The 16,656-nt window shown below is 38.0% G+C and overlaps 3 protein-coding genes across 9 annotated transcripts; all 3 read left to right on the forward strand.

Annotated features, from left to right (window-relative positions):
* Positions 1-153: 153 nt before the first annotated feature.
* LOC122838097 (zinc finger protein 37-like) lies at positions 154-3,909 on the forward strand. The gene is made up of 3 exons (XM_044128483.1): positions 154-513; positions 1,113-1,259; positions 1,713-3,909. The coding sequence occupies exon 3, from the start codon at positions 1,728-1,730 to the stop codon at positions 2,895-2,897; it is 1,170 nt and encodes a 389-aa protein (XP_043984418.1). The 5' UTR covers positions 154-513; positions 1,113-1,259; positions 1,713-1,727; the 3' UTR covers positions 2,898-3,909.
* LOC122838084 (zinc finger protein 37-like) lies at positions 2,114-7,541 on the forward strand. Of its 7 annotated transcripts, XM_044128460.1 has the most exons (4): positions 2,226-2,244; positions 4,539-4,605; positions 4,742-4,915; positions 5,557-7,541. In XM_044128460.1, the coding sequence occupies exon 4, from the start codon at positions 5,572-5,574 to the stop codon at positions 6,943-6,945; it is 1,374 nt and encodes a 457-aa protein (XP_043984395.1). In that variant the 5' UTR covers positions 2,226-2,244; positions 4,539-4,605; positions 4,742-4,915; positions 5,557-5,571; the 3' UTR covers positions 6,946-7,541. The 7 variants fall into 7 exon arrangements, 6 of the variants coding, with proteins under 6 accessions (XP_043984398.1, XP_043984395.1, XP_043984397.1 ...); XM_044128463.1 differs by lacking the exon at positions 4,539-4,605 and having other exon boundaries at positions 2,114-2,244; XM_044128462.1 differs by lacking the exons at positions 2,226-2,244; positions 4,539-4,605 and adding an exon at positions 2,348-2,391.
* Positions 7,542-10,118: 2,577 nt separating this feature from the next.
* On the forward strand, positions 10,119-15,048 carry prpf38a (pre-mRNA processing factor 38A). Its single transcript, XM_044128493.1, has 10 exons — positions 10,119-10,325; positions 11,484-11,643; positions 11,740-11,861; positions 12,751-12,836; positions 13,042-13,152; positions 13,231-13,337; positions 13,413-13,439; positions 13,517-13,608; positions 14,356-14,404; positions 14,747-15,048. The coding sequence occupies exons 1-10, from the start codon at positions 10,196-10,198 to the stop codon at positions 14,790-14,792; spliced, it is 930 nt and encodes a 309-aa protein (XP_043984428.1). The 5' UTR covers positions 10,119-10,195; the 3' UTR covers positions 14,793-15,048.
* The last annotated feature ends 1,608 nt before the right edge of the window (positions 15,049-16,656 follow it).

The following is a 16,656-nucleotide window of genomic DNA, read 5'->3' on the forward strand; positions in this document are numbered from 1 at the left end:
TAGGTCCCTGTAGCTATTATTAATAGAAAAAATATTTTTGGGTTTGGATTATAACTCAAATACAGTAAATTAATAACTGACAAAAACCTAAATGCTTAGAGTCGGAGGCGGAACTCAAAAGATGTGAACTGTTTTGAGTGCAAATCTCCGTGTGGGACTTCCGGCGGAAGTAAACAAAAAGAAGCTAGTAGCGTTAGCTTCCAGGATTCCATCTGTACATGTTCGGCTAGAAAACGGTTTTTGCTTTGTGATCTGAATATCTCAGTGACTTCATTAACGAAATCTTCGATTCATCATCAGAGAGAATTAATCAGATCAAATTTCTGCTGCTGGAGAAAAATTCAACATCATCGTCCATTAGGAGGAAGAGATCGAAACCCAAATCACCCGGGAGTTTCCTGTCTGTTAAGTTTACGGTTCTGAATGAACCAACATTGAAAAACAGAAAATATGATCAAGGAACTAGTTCATACCGCGGAGGAAGCAGGACATGTCCGTGTTATCAGCTCGATGGTTTGCTTTCTTCATTACTGTTTGTGTTTAAACTTAAACCCAGTTTGTGTCAGGAGTTTATTTCCAACAGAATGTCTTTATGTATTTATTTATTTAGTAGTTTTCATGGTGTTAAATAGAACAGGGACAAAAAGGAGGGAGTAAAATGTTTTAAATCTATATAATCTATGTAACTTGTGATAATCTTTGGTTCAACTGTTCAGCTGCTGCTTCGTTATGAATGTCTGCTGTGATTCACGGTGTAAACATCGATTTTACATCGTTAACTTTTGTTTTTGCTACACTTTTATCTTCCAGATCATTAATAAAATAAAACATCTCAGGTCTCTATTCAACTGACACAAATAATGTACTTATTTAATTTCCTTTTGGGATTAATAAAGTATTTTTGAATTTTTAATTTAATTTGAATTATTACAGTATTGTAATGACTCAGAATAGAAAGACATGATCTTTATTGTAGATTGAGATATTGTGATACTTGTTAGAAAAGACATCCCATTTAAGTTAATGGTTGTAAAGAAACTTTATGCTTGTCTCCTTCTAACGGCTGACAGTATTACTAGCCTTCCTGTTACAGTGATTTTTCTCTGTTTTAGCAACAACAGCAGCCTGAAAGAGACCAGTTAGCCTCCAAGCTAACTGAGGACAAGAAGAAATGGGTCTCTTCTTAAAGTGGACAAAAAGGACTTCATGCAGTAAATACTGGACATTTATCGGACTCTGAACCGCTACCAGCTCTTTCTGTAAGTAAACACGTGGTTCCAGGTCCTCAACCTGCCCACCTGCTGCTTCCTGCTGGACCTGCTGGGTGTCTCCATCCAATATCATGTCAGTTTGACAATATCAATATCATATGTAGCTTCATGAGAACATCTCTGAAGAAGGGCTGTTCAGGGGCTGAATGTTTCTGGAAACTTTCCTAAAGTTTTCTAGAAAGGTTCAGTTGGATTGGATGTTCTTGCAAGTATTCCAAATTAAAATTATAAATATTACATGGAAATTTTGAGTAATTTAAACTATTTTTGATATAATAAATTGCAAACCAACATATTTAAATGTGTTGATACTGATGATTTACTTAGCCAACCATGGTAATAATTACAACCATCACTTTAAATGACAAATCTCACATTACTGTTTTCTCTTAATAAAAACATTTTACAGAAATGTAAACAATCTTCTGTTCTTCCTTTCAGATCCTCCAACGCATCATGTCTGTCATTACATGGGAGGTTCTGGAGGATAACTTTCTCATAACCAAAGAGAGAAACCTAATTATTGATTACAATACTCCAAACATTTCACACATCAAAGAGGAAGACGAGGAACCAGAACCTCAGCAGATGGTTGAGAAAAAGGAGGAATCAGAGCTGGAACCAATCAAAGAAGAACCAGTTGACCTGAGGATCTCCCAGGATGAAGGACAGGTTTTAGTGAAGCAGGAGACCAACACCTCTATGGTGTCTCCTGCTGATGAGGAAATGTTCCACTATGAACCAGAACTACAGCAGATGATGGAGACAAAGGAGGAACCAGAACCTGTACAGGTGAAAGAGGAACCAGAAGAACCAGAACCTTTGAAGATTAAAGAGGAAGAGGATGATCAGGATGGAGGTCAGCTGGCGGAGAAGCAGGAGGTTGACACCTGTCTGGTGACTCCTGCTGAGGAGCTTAAGGACAACAGAGAACCAAACGAGGACCAACTTCTTTTTGAGAACCGCCTTAAAGGTGAGAACCGGCATCAGCAAGGAAGCAACCTGGATGGAAACAACTCAAAACTTAAAGCACCTCAACTAAATGTACCATCCTGTGAAGTATGTGGCAAATGTTTCACTACATACAAGTACCTGACTGATCACATAAGAACTCACACAGGTGAGAAACCATATCCTTGTGAACTGTGTGATAAATGCTTTGCTGATTGTAGTGCCAGGGCCAAACATATGAAAACCCACACAGGTACGAAGCCTTATCACTGTCAAGTGTGTGGAAAATCATTCAGCCATTGCAGTAACTTAGCCAGACATATGAGAACACACACAGGAGAGAAGCCATATTCTTGTGAAGCGTGTGGTAAATCTTTTCGTCACTGTAATACGATGGCTCGACATATGAGAACCCACACGGGTGAAAAACCGTATACTTGTGAAGTGTGTGATAAATCCTTCATACAGCCCAGTGATTTGGCCCGTCACCTTAGAAGTCACACAGGTGAGAAGTCTTTCTCCTGTCTGACCTGCGGAAAAGGTTTCACAAGGCAATCCTCCTTGGCTGTGCACATGAGAACCCACACAGGGGAGAAGCCCTACTCTTGTAAAATGTGTGGAAAGTCTTTTAGATATAGCAGCCATTTGAGTCGTCATGAGAACTCACACAGGTGAGAAGCTTTCCTCGTGTCTGATTGGTGGAAAAGGTTTCAGGTACAAAACGTACCTTGACTTCAGCCATGAGATTTCATACAGGTGAGAATCTGTATTTATGTGCAGAATATGGAAAGCAGTTTTGGATGTAAATCAGATGCTTTTCATCTTCTGCTGATGAACAGTAAAGAGATTATTTATAGATGATGCCATAAAAATGTAACTTTCAGAGAGGATCATTTGCATACATCGCTAACATCTATTAGTTTTGATGGCATCACAAACAGTTAACGATTATTTCAATAATTGATTAATCACGATTAATCTGATTAATTGAATAACTGTAAAGAGTACATTTACAACATCAGAAAATAATACTATACAGTTATTAAGGTTATTTAACATTAGGAGTTACAGAAAGCTTGACCTTTTCTGCTCTTTTACTGACAGTTTAAATCACATGTTTTTATAAATGAGGACTGAATTCTCCCAGACTTACTGGTTTTCTCCCTAATAATAATAAATATCTTTACATTAATTATGTGTCGCACTGCAATGAACACTATGGATACAAAAAATGCTGCAGCGGAATCAAGTGTATTTCTTAGTATTGATATTGAGTTTGACAAACTTACATCTGCCATTTAGTTTGTGTCTCTGCGAACATAATAAACGCAAAATGAAGTTCAAACAGTAAAGCAGTTATAGATATTTAATAAATAAACATGAACAAATGCTTTGTGGCTCATTTTATCGTTTTCAATGAGTCCAGTAAGAAAATAAGCCAAACCTCAGATGGAATATTAATAAATATTAAAATTTTTATGCATGATTTTTACATGTAAACATCTCAATGTTTTAAATCTTTTCCACATTCTTTTATTTTGTATAGAGAAATTATTGGTATTTAATGTATATTCTGCATTTGTTTCTATATATTATAAACCTGTTTATTGACGTTTATAATATATAAACACCTGTTTATTGTTGAACTGTGGCACTTTTGACCCTCATTAATAAAGTCTTGACTTTTCTGCCTTTCTTTATATTTCCCTTTAAATCAGAAAAACTTTCTTTAAATATTATTTCACTAAGACCTGAAACAAAGTTCTTTAAAAATCATTACATGGTGAAGGATAAGTTAGTTTCAAAATACATAAAGAACAAAAAATCTTTTATTCCAACATCTATATCATTCATTAATTTGATGTTTCAGATGTAGAGTTGTCCTGCTTATAATGCTTGGAATATTTAACATGTTGACTTTTTCTACATGAATTGATTTTGTTTATTTATTTACTGCAGTATAGAACATTTTTCCTTGATTGACCAAAGATTAATTTTTTATCATTTTCTTTGTAAGTCACATTTGTCACATTTTTTACTGTTTGAATGTCTTTACAGAAGTCATTATTATAGCATTCGGTTTTTATGCTCCTCTAATGTGGAACAACCTGAGTTCCTTTAAATCACGACTAAAAACCCAGTTTGTTTAGTTTCCTTTGGTTAATAATAACAGGGAAATTGATTCATTTTAGTCTGGATTTCAACTTTTCTTTACTTTAAAACTCTATTGTGCCAATGTAATGTAAACATTGTTTTTTGCTTGTTTATTGTTACGTGTTATCATTTGAACTTCCTTGTTGCTGAAATGCGCTACAGAAACAAACAGCACTCCTGGCCGATAGGTGGCAGTAATGAACCAACAAGAATGTTACCAACAGGAACGGTGAGGCTCAGAAGGATTTAAAACAAAACAGTTGGTACTTCTTAGCTCTTCAAAAACTCAGTTTGTCTATCATGTCTCCTCTGTGACTCTGGTCGTATTTTCTTCCTTCATTTAACGGTCATTTCCTCTGTTTTAGCTGCAACAAGAGCCTGAAAGAGACCAGTTAGCCTCCGTGCTAACAGAGAAGCGAAGGTAACCAGTTTCCTTCAGGAGAACAGCTCTAAAAGGTCTCAAGGCGAAGAGTGTTGGACATTTATTGGACGCTTTTCTCTTCCAAGCTGTTTTTCTGAAGAATAAAAAATAAGCTAAGGTAAGGGAATAATCTTTAATCGGTTATGACCGTAAATATTTACTATTTACCGCATCGATCGTCTTCTCTTGTCCAACATCTTGAGAGGGAAGCAGCGGGCAGAGTGAAATTAGCTGGAGGTTAAATGATTTGATGCATAAGCACAAAAAAATGAAGAGTAGATGCCTCGTAGAGACAATACGTCAGCGCCGCCACCATCTTGTGAGTGGCAACGTTTCTTCAGGTAGCAACACAAGTCGGCTGGAAAACTACATTTCCACTGAGATCAGCTAATTTCGTAAAACAACCGAACAATATACATGCCAATAATTTGAGTTAATCCACCACAAAACAATTTCCAATATAGAATATAGAAATATCTTTTATTTTTATTTTCTTTTTTATTCTAAAGCAGCCTTGTTACGGTACTATTTGGCAAAGTATTTATGGTACATATTTCTGTTTTACCGCTATATGTTCCACTAAATGTTAAGTCTTTCTGTGTCAATATCTTACATTTACATTTCATTTTAAAGTTAGTGAGTGCAGATTAGTTTGGATGTCCAGTTGTTCTAACTTCTATGTCTAGTTTTGTTTTTAGATCTCATTAAATGTGTTTTACAGCGATGTCTTCTCTCTCGTTTTACTCTTCATGTCCTCAGGCCTTCCACAGCATCATGTCTATCACTGCATGGGAGGTTCTGGCTGATAATCTTCTAATAATGAATGAGAGAAATTCAATTGTTGATCACAAGATTTCAAATCCTGTAGAACTAAAACAGGAACCGGGAGAATCAGATCCACAACAGATCACTGAGACGAAAGAGGAGCCAGAACCTCTGTCAATTAAAGAAGAACAGTCTGAACTGAAGATCTTTCAGCTTTTACTGAAGCAGGAGAGCAACACCTCTACGGTGATTCCTGCTGATGAGGAAATATTCCATAATGAGCCAGAACTGGAGCAGATGATGGAGACAAAGGAGGAACCAGAACTTATACAGATTAAAGAAGAGCAGGAAGATTTCTGCAGTGATCAGGATGGGAATCAGACTATAAAACAGGAACCTGTTGAGCTAAGGGACAGTAGTGAACCAGAACCAAACAAGAACCAGAACCTCTCTGGGATCCATCCTGAAGATGCAAACCGTCATGAACAGGGAAGCAACCAGGAAGACTCAGGATCCAGTAAAGATACGGATCTGGAGCTTCTGGACATTAGAAATCACAGGGACAATGTGGACAGTTCAGAACCAGAACGTCATAAAAATGTTCCTTCTTGTGAAATATGTGGCAAATCCTTCACGAAACGTAAATACTTGACGTCTCACATGCAAACTCATACAGGAGAGAAGCCATATCCATGTACACTCTGTGATAAATCATATAAGCGGAGTAGCGAGTTAGCGCGTCACATAAAGGCTCACACAGGTGAGAAACCCTATCCTTGTGAATTTTGCAGTAAATTTTTCAGTCAGAGCAGTGAGTTGGCAGGTCACATGAGAACCCATACAGGTGAGAAGCTGCATAAGTGTAAGGTGTGTGGTAAATCTTTCAGTAGCAGCAGTAGCATGGCTCGGCACATGAGATCTCACACCGGAGAGAAACCCTTTGCTTGCAAAGTGTGTGGTAAGTCTTTTGCTTTTATTAGTCGTTTGAATGTTCACACAAGAATCCACACAGGAGAAAGACCATATTCTTGTGAAGTCTGTGGTAAGTCCTTCAGGAAAAACTGTCATTTAACTATTCATATGAGAACACATACAGGCGAGAAGCCATATTCCTGTGAAGTTTGCGGTAAATCGTTTAGTGAATGTAGCAGAGTGGCCAGACATATGAGGAGTCATACACATGAGAAGCCTTATACTTGCACAATTTGTGGCAACTCCTTCCGGTACGGCAGCAATTTGACTGAACACATGATAACTCATACAGGCGAAAAGCCCTACTCCTGTAAGGTGTGTGGTAAATCTTTTACTGAATGTGGTAGCATGGGCAGACATATGAGAACTCACAAAGCAGAGGAGCGATATTTTTCACCTGAAGCAGAATAGTCAACACATGGGCACATGCTTTTGAGACTGTCATAGTTACACACCTTTCAGACTCTGCACAGACCGCAGTTTGACCCGGGCCGGACAGGCCACAATGTAAGATGGTTGACACACCATCAATACATCCCTGTGGAAGTGTACACATACCTGTAAACGTTTAACTCTGAGGTTTAATACAGATTGAAAGTCAATGTAATTTGTTGTAACATGACAGAGCAAAGATTGCAAAAGTGTTAGAAGTCCAGAACAGAGTGACTGATGAATCCTCCATTAATCAGTCATTCATTCTGCACACAGACGACTGTGAGATCTGAGAAGTGACTTCATTGACTGTCTGATGCAGATAATAATTCAATGTTGATTATGGAGCATAACAATCTCCCATTTTTAAAAGACCGACTGCAGTTGGACCATCTGCTTGAGCCTCATGAAACGGCACTTCACCAAGCCTGGGGAAAAATATTCTATTTTTGTTTATGTGTCACATTTAACTTTTTCAGATTATCAAAATCATTTTAAAACTGGGTTAAGATACTGTATACAAATAACATATTTTAAATAGTGATTTCATTCATTGATAAAACTATCCAAACCAACCTGGTTCTATGTGAAGAACTAATTGCTCCATAGTTAGTTATGGTTCTGCTGTTAGCAGCAACAACTGCAACAGAGTCTTTAAAATCACCACTGAGAGATTGAGGTCAACTCTTCTTTACAGAAATGCTTTAATTCAGATGTGTTGGAGAGTTTTCCAGGGTGAATGGTGTAAATATGATCCATTACTGTATTTGAGTTGGATTCATGTCCCCTCGAAAACTTCACCTAAGCTGACATTTCTACTTTGGATCATTGTTCTGCTGCAGAACCAAAGTGTAATTGAGCTTAAGGTCCGGTTCCGATGGCTGGACCTTTAGGATTTTCTGCTAGAGAGGAAAATCCTTCACTTCGTTAATTATGGGCTGTAGTTACAGTCATGAAGAGTCAAAGTATCATCATCACTCCACCACAGCTACGTTTGACTGTAAGTTAGTTACATTTTGTGATATTGTTAGTTGTATGACAGATGTAACAAGATGAACATCTTCCAAGTCGATCCACATCTATGTCATCAGTCCAGAGAAACTTTTCTAAAACGTCGTTGAGATGATCGAAACGTTTTTTGGTAACTGCAACAGGTTTTTGGCTCTCCACATTCCCTTCCAGGCCAACATTCTGCAGCTTTTAGATGGGCCTCCTTTTAAGCTAACCCAAATAAATTGGGCCATTCGCAGGATTTTATTGAACTAGACTGTCTAATGAAAAAGTAACTCAGTCTCTTGATGCTTATTTCACTGATAAGTTAGATAAAAATCACATCATTTCAGATAAAATAACAGATAAAATAAGTTGTACTTGAACATTAATTCCTGTGTTGTAGCTTTGATCTGCTGAAATGATCCTGTTTAAAGATTTATAGACGCAACAAGTTTTGGACTCAGTTCATCACCAAATATCAGACCATAAAAATAAAACCACGTTTATGCAACTATTTTTGTTTCTTTGCACAAACATAGACATGCATACAACAATAAACTGTTGATTCCTGAAATTTACACAGAAGGTAAATGAAAAATAAAAAATATGATCAGTCTCTAGAGGCTTTTGTTAAAATGTAGTAACCCTGTGGTGCTGCAGAGGCAAAGCAAGACCCACATCTGGAGGCCTTGGTAGTCACAGGTTCGATTCCCGGCCTGGTGACGTTTGCTGCGTGTCTTTCCTGTCAGACTATCTTTAAATAAAGGCAAAATCCATCTCTTTTTTTTGCTGTTAAGTTACCTAAGTTATTTAGGGTTCTTTCTTTGTCTTTCTGTGCAAATTTTTGACATGTTTGTGTAAATTTGTTAAATTCTGCGTTATTTTTTCTAAAGCTGTCTCAGTGCTGGCCTTCAGTCGAACGGTGGCTCAGTAGTTGGATTCTCAGCCCCCCGTCTGGGTATAAAAGCATCTCTCAGACACGCCCCGCCTGGAGAAAGTGGATGCGTCTCTTCTGCTTATTGCTGATGACATTCTGCACACAGACGACTGTCAGACTGACTGCAGAGCTTCAGCGTTTGTTTCTTCACTGACTAGAAAGAATTATGCAGCTGGTATCACCCAATGTTTAATAATAAAAATATGTTCTGACATGAAACATTTATAACGGCAACACAAACATCAAAGAAACAAAAACCGTTTTTATATGAGAAGCAACATCTCTAAACAAGTAGAGGTTCCTCCATCAGCCAATCTTCTGCCGTCTGCAGTACTGCAGCAGGTTGGATCTCTGCAAGGAACCAAATATGGATGAAACAATCAGGTTCTTGTTGCTTTGCTGCTACCAGGCTGCTTTCAATGTGGACATGAAGGGATCACCCAATTTTCAGTGAAAGATGTCCAGGACCACCTTAAGGAGGTTTGTATCAGAAATGCAATGATGTTAACACTTGAGTTCTGTCATCAACATATTTAATATCCATGTTAATTTAAGAAGAAATTAATAATGCACATTTAGATAATTGGTTTACTGTAAAAACACAAATCCATCATTTGCCTTAGTTTATTATATTTGTCACCCAGCCCCAAAGCAGTGTCTACTACAAAAGCAACTATTGAGATAGTTTTACTAAATTTAACACAATATTTCTGCACGTATTACAAAATAGTTTTGAATAACTAAAAAATTTGCTTTGATATTTGTTCTGTATTTCAAATAATCCAGATGTTATATGTTAAAATCCAATTTCAGAAAGTTATTCACTTTTAATTGACAATACAGTGCTTGCCTAATGTCACTAATATTCAGTTCTGCACTTACAGTCTGATCTAGAAATCAAAATATGTAATCAGATGAGGGCTTTTTCTGATTCAAAAGTACATTTTGAAAAAGACCTTTAAATAGATATTGAATGTAGTTTTCAGTAATCCCACATTTTTGTATTTAAAAATGTGGGACTGAAATGTATTTTCAGTGACTGGAAGCAGAAAATTATCACAACAAAAATGAAGGCTCAAAGGTGTTAATATCTAAAGGTTAATTATTGATAAAGTTCCTGAAATAAAATAACTTTTTTATAGTTTTGTCATTTTGAACGTAAACAATTTCATTAGAAGTAAAACAGTGACCCCTGCTGGACAGGATGGGTATTAACACCCCCTCCGCCTCCCAAAGCTGAACCGGAAGTGATTCTCGATTAGCTTGCGTTTGCCTCGTTGCTAACAGAGTTTCCCTCCGATGGCAAACAGAACCGTTAAAGATGCAAACAGCATCCACGGAACAAACCCACAGTACCTGGTGGAGAAAATCATCCGGACCCGAATCTACGAGTCCAAATACTGGAAGGAGGAATGTTTCGGTCTGACCGGTCAGTGAGTTAGCATGTTAGCTCCCTGAAGCTAATCTCAACGAGATTTCATTTAACCACTGCAGGGCTGCTTGACGGCGGTAATTATGGTTAAAATACAGGTTTACTCAACGCATTACATTTGGACAGTTTTTGTTAACGTTTTCTGTTAAACGGTTGTTTTTAATTGATGTTAATAAGGTACTAAATTTCCTTTTCTGTTGAGAAACATTCTGATTAGTACTGTAAATTTAGTGGATTTGATGTAAACCAGCCTTCTCCTACCCAATCAAACCTTATTTTCTGAAATTTTTCAACTAAAATGAGAAACGATAATAATCAGAAAATGATAGAAAACAGGCAGGAAAAGTATAAAGACAAACTAATTAGTGGTGGATAGAGGAGCCAGAAAGGAGCAGCAATAATTCAACAGTTTTATTTAAGTAAAGGTGAAAACGGTGCAAGAAATGTCCAATTTTTCAACTTGAAAGTTAAACCAATACTTACAGTAAGTACTGTCTGTTATAAAAGGATAAAATATGAATAATTATATTTACTGTTTATTGCTTCTTCACTTGACGTTCAAAAGGTTCAGCAGATAGAAAATAATCTTAAGTCAAGTACAATTTATCTGTGTAGCAGATTTAATAACAAGGTAAGTTAAACTGCTTTATAAGATGAAAACATAAAACAACAAGCAAGAAACTTTACATTATAATGAATATCAGATCAAACTTTATTCTTTATTGAGGTGGAATTTTTTCTTTGGCTTTATGAAGTAAAATACAGTCAGAATGTCAGCAGTTTGTTCGCAGAAATCAAACTTTGTGCAACATGGTTAGCTTTCCTTATTTAGTTAAGAACAATTATTGCAGTGATTCTGCTGAAAAAAGCAAAACCTGATCACTCATTTATGATACCAGTTAATTATCTTGATACTAAATTAAACATGAACTAACAGCGTTTGTTGTTGTTGTTTTGCACCATATTTATTTATTCTGCATATCAACAATATTTCATTGCTAAAGATGTGATCAGTACTGAACCCATTTTTTGTGTTTCTCTCCCAGTTTGATGTTTCATGGGTTCATCTGTGACTTCATTTTTGGTCCCTCAGTCTCTCGTCCAGCAGATGGTTTTGGTTTAAATAAATTCAGTTTGGTGTCTGTCTGTGTGCAGCGGAGCTGGTGGTGGACAAAGCCATGGAGCTGAAGTTTGTGGGAGGAGTTTATGGCGGGAACATCAAGCCGACGCCGTTCCTCTGCCTCACGCTGAAGATGCTCCAGATCCAGCCGGAGAAAGACATCATCGTGGAGTTCATCAAAAACGAGGATTTTAAGTGAGATTCCTCCAGGTTTCAGACCCACCGCGGGTCGGCCGGACCCACCGCGGGTCCATGAAGCTCAGAGGAAACGTTTCCTGTCTGTTTCCTCAGATACGTCCGTCTGCTGGGAGCCATGTACATGAGGCTGACCGGCACCGCCGTGGACTGCTACAAGTACCTGGAGCCGCTTTACAACGACTACAGGAAGATCAAGAGTCAGAACCGGAACGGAGGTGAGCTGGTGGAGATCCACTGGGACCGGAACCGAGAGGAATTCTGGGAAAATTCTGTAAATTGAAACCACATCTGGTTTCTTTTATGAATGAATTATGTCAGTGATGTAATGTAGAGATGCGCTGATCCGCCTTTTCACTGCTGGTATCTGAGGATCAGAACCGGCCGAACTTAAAACATTTCTGTTTGTAAACAAAGTCATAAAAATGTTTTGAATTACAAATTTATCTGATAACTCTGCAAAATTATCAGCAAACTGAAATACATAAATATTATGAGCAGCTTGGTCCAACATGTAAAAACAACTTTAATTTGTTCAGTTCAGTTAAGATTATAAGAGTAAAATAAATAATAAAGAAAATGAAACTGACAAAAACAATAAGATGATTATCTTGGTCAAATGTAAAAATACAAAAATAAACCTTCAGTCAAAAGATTCAGAAATGAATTCTAGGTATGATGTAAAATAATTAAACATAGAAATAGATTGAATAGATCTGCCCTCAGCTGTACCCACAACATCAGGACCGATACAGATATTGATATCTGATTGGTGCGTCTGACGCAGCGATTACTTCCTGGTTTAGGTCTGAAGCAGCCGAGCCGGAAAAATAGATTCAGATTCTGAAAACTTTAAAGATCATTTAGGAGAAAATCTGAACTGGAACTGAAACATGTCAGAACATTTCATCTGTCTGGATTCTCATCAAAACACTGGAGTTTATTAATGGAAGCTGTGATTCTTTACTGGTTTGACTGGAGTGGTGCTGGGTTCTTGGTCGGACCTGAAACCTGTTTAGTTTTGGACCTGGGACAGAACCAGACTCATTCTTAGTCTCGTGTGTGTGTGTGTGTGTGTGTGTGTGTGTGTGTGTGTTCCTCCTCCAGAGTTTGAGCTGATGCACGTTGACGAGTTCATCGATGAGCTGCTTCACGCAGAGAGAGTGTGTGACATCATCCTGCCGCGGCTTCAGGTCTGTTTGTCTGTCCAGCCGTTTGGTCCGGTCCGGTCCGGTCCCAGTCGGCTCAGACAGGAAGTTCTTTCCAGTTGCTGGTTGCCAGCTTCCTGTCGTGTGTTTGAACCTTCTTCTTCTTCTTCTTCTTCTTCTTCTTCTTCTTCTTCTTCTTCTTCACTCCCGGTTCTGAGTCACAGTGACTCCATTTTGTTCTGTGCTGCAGAAGAGGCAGGTTCTGGAGGAAGCCGAGATGCTGGACCCGCGGGTCAGCGCTCTGGAAGAAGACCTGGACGAGGTGGAGAGCAGCGAGGAAGAGGACGAGGAAGAGGAGAAGGTCACATGATTCTGCCCGTTAAAGACGTTTGACCTTGAAGTTTTTGTAAATTTTTCCTTTTTCCTCTTCGGTCTGCAGTTCGAGAGGCTGCCGAGTCCGGAGCCCCACAGACGTGGTCACCGTGACAACGACCGGCCTCGCCGCTCGCCGTCGCCTCGCTACAGACGCAGCCGCTCTCCTCGCCGGTTCGTTGTCGCCCGTTTATCGATCAGAGCTGATCTGTTGCCGTGGCGACGCTAACCTGACTGTTTGCCTTTCAGGCGGAGCCGATCGCCCAAGAGACGAAGGTTCGACCCCCTTGACCCGACGGCGGTTTGGGTTCTGCTGGGACTCTAAACGTGTTTGTTTTGTTTTGTCCCAACAGCCCGTCGCCTCGCAGAGAGCGCCACCGCAGCAAGAGCCCGCGGCGCCACCGCAGCCGCTCCCGGGACCGGCGGCACCGCTCCAAATCACCCGGTAGGTTCTGCTCTCTCTGCTCTCTGACGGTCCAGGCACAGCATTACAGTCGGGTTAAGGTCTGGACTTTGACTAGGCCACTGCAGCTGCATTCTGATGCAGATCAGCTGCTGTGTGAACAAACTGACTCACATTTAACTTTGGCTGCAACTTTTAGCAAAACAGTCGACAGATTTCTCAGCAGGACATAAATGTCCCGGTTCTGTCCCGGTTCTGTCCCGGTTCTGATGCCTCTCAGGTTAAATTCATCCATATCTGATCCGTCCTTCAGTTTTTGCTCCATCAGACCAGAACCAGAACCAGATCCGTTTCCTCCTGCTGTGGAAAATGTTGGTTAAAAATCCAACATTTTTAACCTGATGCACCAAAATATTAATGAAATGTATTTGAAAGACCTTAATTTATTACATAATTAAATTCAGCCAATCAGCTGCAGATCTGTAAATGTATGATGAGCTTCACTAAATGACTAGGAAATGAAATGATTCATTTTTTAAATAAAATAAAACCCAAAATGTCCACATTTATTTTAAATCAATATGAATTAATTTATTTGATTCATGCATCTCTATTTTTATTAAACATTTACAATATGTAAACATTCATTTTGCTTCCTGTAATGTATTAAATTCTGACCCCTCTGGGCTTCCATAGAAAACCTGCCAGGTGTGACATGTTTAGGTTTGAGCAGCAGCTGTTTTCTCCTGTTGCATGATGGGAAATAAATGAGAGCTGTTTGTTCATCAGGTCACCACAGAAGCCACAGACATCGGAGTCACTCCAAAACCCCGGAGCGGTGAGTCCGGATCGATTTAGCATCAAAAATCTTTTCCAGTTGGCAGCAGAATCTCCTGCTCGACGCCTTCAGGGGTAAAAACGTCCCACTGGTCAAAACATTAGCAGTGATATTTTATATTTCATATTAGAATTAAAGCGTTTAAAACACTGAAGGGGTTAAATGTTAGTCGGGGTTTAATTTTCCTGTCTGTAGATTTATAACTGAGTTTATCTCATAAACTGTACTTTAGGCTCGTTCAGGTTTTTCCATTAAAGTCAGGAAAATCCTGATTTCTCTTCCTGGTTCTGTTGGACTGAAGGTTCTGTTGGACTGACGGTTCTGTTTGCTTTATTCTCACAGAAGCTCCAAAAAGAGCCACAAGAAGAGCCGGAGAGGAAACGACTGACCTCCGTCTCTCCCAACGTTTTCTACTTTCTCCTCCATCCAAACTCTCCCTTCAATCTTCTACTGGACATTTTTATTTTATTTTTTTATTCCAGCAGTTTCAGGTTCTGATCATCTGGACCTCTGATGGTTCTGGGAACAAAACAATATTCTCCAGATGCCTCAGATAAAACTGTAAATAGTGAAATGTTTTTGTTTATTTTTGAGTTTCTGTACAATGAAAACATCCCAGAAATAAAAACCTTGATATAAGATGATTTTTTATGCTCTGAGTAAATTTTCCAAGTGAAATAAAACAAATATTGGAAAAGATGATGGATGTCAGACGGTTAGTCGCCTTTTGCAGTTTTTAAAAGGCAGAGCTGGATCTCAAGTTAAATTTAATCCTGTTTGTGTTTTAATTTATGAATATAACATCCCATTGAATGAATTTCTGTTGGGATAAATATGTTCTGTAAACTTTGCTGATTTTCTTTTTTTGCAAGTGATCAAACGAAGATTCTTTGAAGTTTTTATTTGTGCAGTTTTATTGTAATTTAAATTTTAACCGATGAGTTAATGGAGTTTATTGAATGAACTGCAGAAACTCTGTTGTTGGTCACAGGAAGGAAAAGCAGCTGAGATGATGAAGGTTGAGCAGAACTTCAGCTTTGAAACATTTAACTGACGTTGGGACATCAGAACATGGTGAAAACAGAAAACTGATTCCAAGTCTTTATATTTTATTGTTTGCATCAGAGATTTATAGACGCCCCTCTGACAAAATGTAACCGGTGGACTGATTAATGACCCTAATCATTAATTACTTTTAGTTTTCCGGTGACTGGATGCCCCCCTAAAATAAACCGTCATTTGACATTGGAGCAAGACGACGTTTTACAGTGAGGATGAAGACCTTAAAACTCAGAGGTCAGAAGGAATTTACCAAAACAAAGTGTTATAAAGATGGGACTAACAAATGTCAAAGGAATGTTTATTTTAGGGGCGGCACATCCGGCCCCCAGAAATGAAAAGTAATTAATGATTAGGGTCATTAATCATAAGGGTGCCTACATATCTCTCTGATCAGAATAAAAAGCGAACACAGATTATATCAGATGGATTATGAAAGACCTTAAAACTGGATTAATAATCTTGACCCTTATAGACGAGTGAAGCTAATTAGCTTCATGCCTCTTTCTCTGTGAAAACATCCAAGGTCGTGTATGAAAGCTGCAAATGTTGGTTAATGGAAATTCCTCTCATGCTAATGTTGCTAATAGAAGTGCTTTGACGCCATCTAGTGGTTGAAGTGTGCAATGGGTCGACCGTTTGCTAATTAACTCAGTAAATAATCCTAACCTTCAGCTAAAAACTTAAGCTAAAAACTTAACATGACAAATGTCTTCTATATATAATATATGAAAACAGTTTTTACACATAATTCTACGTTATTTCTAATTTGGGGTTTGAAGCTTTTTAGCGACACTCGGCAATTAAGAATGAAAATGAGTAAAACTAATGAGCAAGATGTAGAAACATTTAGTTATGTATATGTATTTTGATTATGTAACTTTGTTCCTGTAATCTAAAGTAATATTTGGAGTCAAATATTTATATAGAAATGAATAATTATTTTCATAAGTATTTATATCCTAACATATTTTTTTTACTGTAAAATTGGATAAAATCATCTAAGGCAGTATTGTAAAGGGTTATTTAATTTTTAAAATTTGGCTGTATTGGAAACCTTGCATCATGATTGTTCAAAAATAAATAAATGCTGAAATTCAATTTGTAGCTGTATTTGAAATAGTTTATTGATGAAAAAGCAACAGTTGCTCAGAAACATATTTTGATTTTTCAAAATCTTGATTGTTGATTTT

Source organism: Gambusia affinis, linkage group LG10, assembly GCF_019740435.1.
Source record: "Gambusia affinis linkage group LG10, SWU_Gaff_1.0, whole genome shotgun sequence".
Taxonomy (NCBI): Eukaryota; Metazoa; Chordata; class Actinopteri; order Cyprinodontiformes; family Poeciliidae; genus Gambusia; species Gambusia affinis.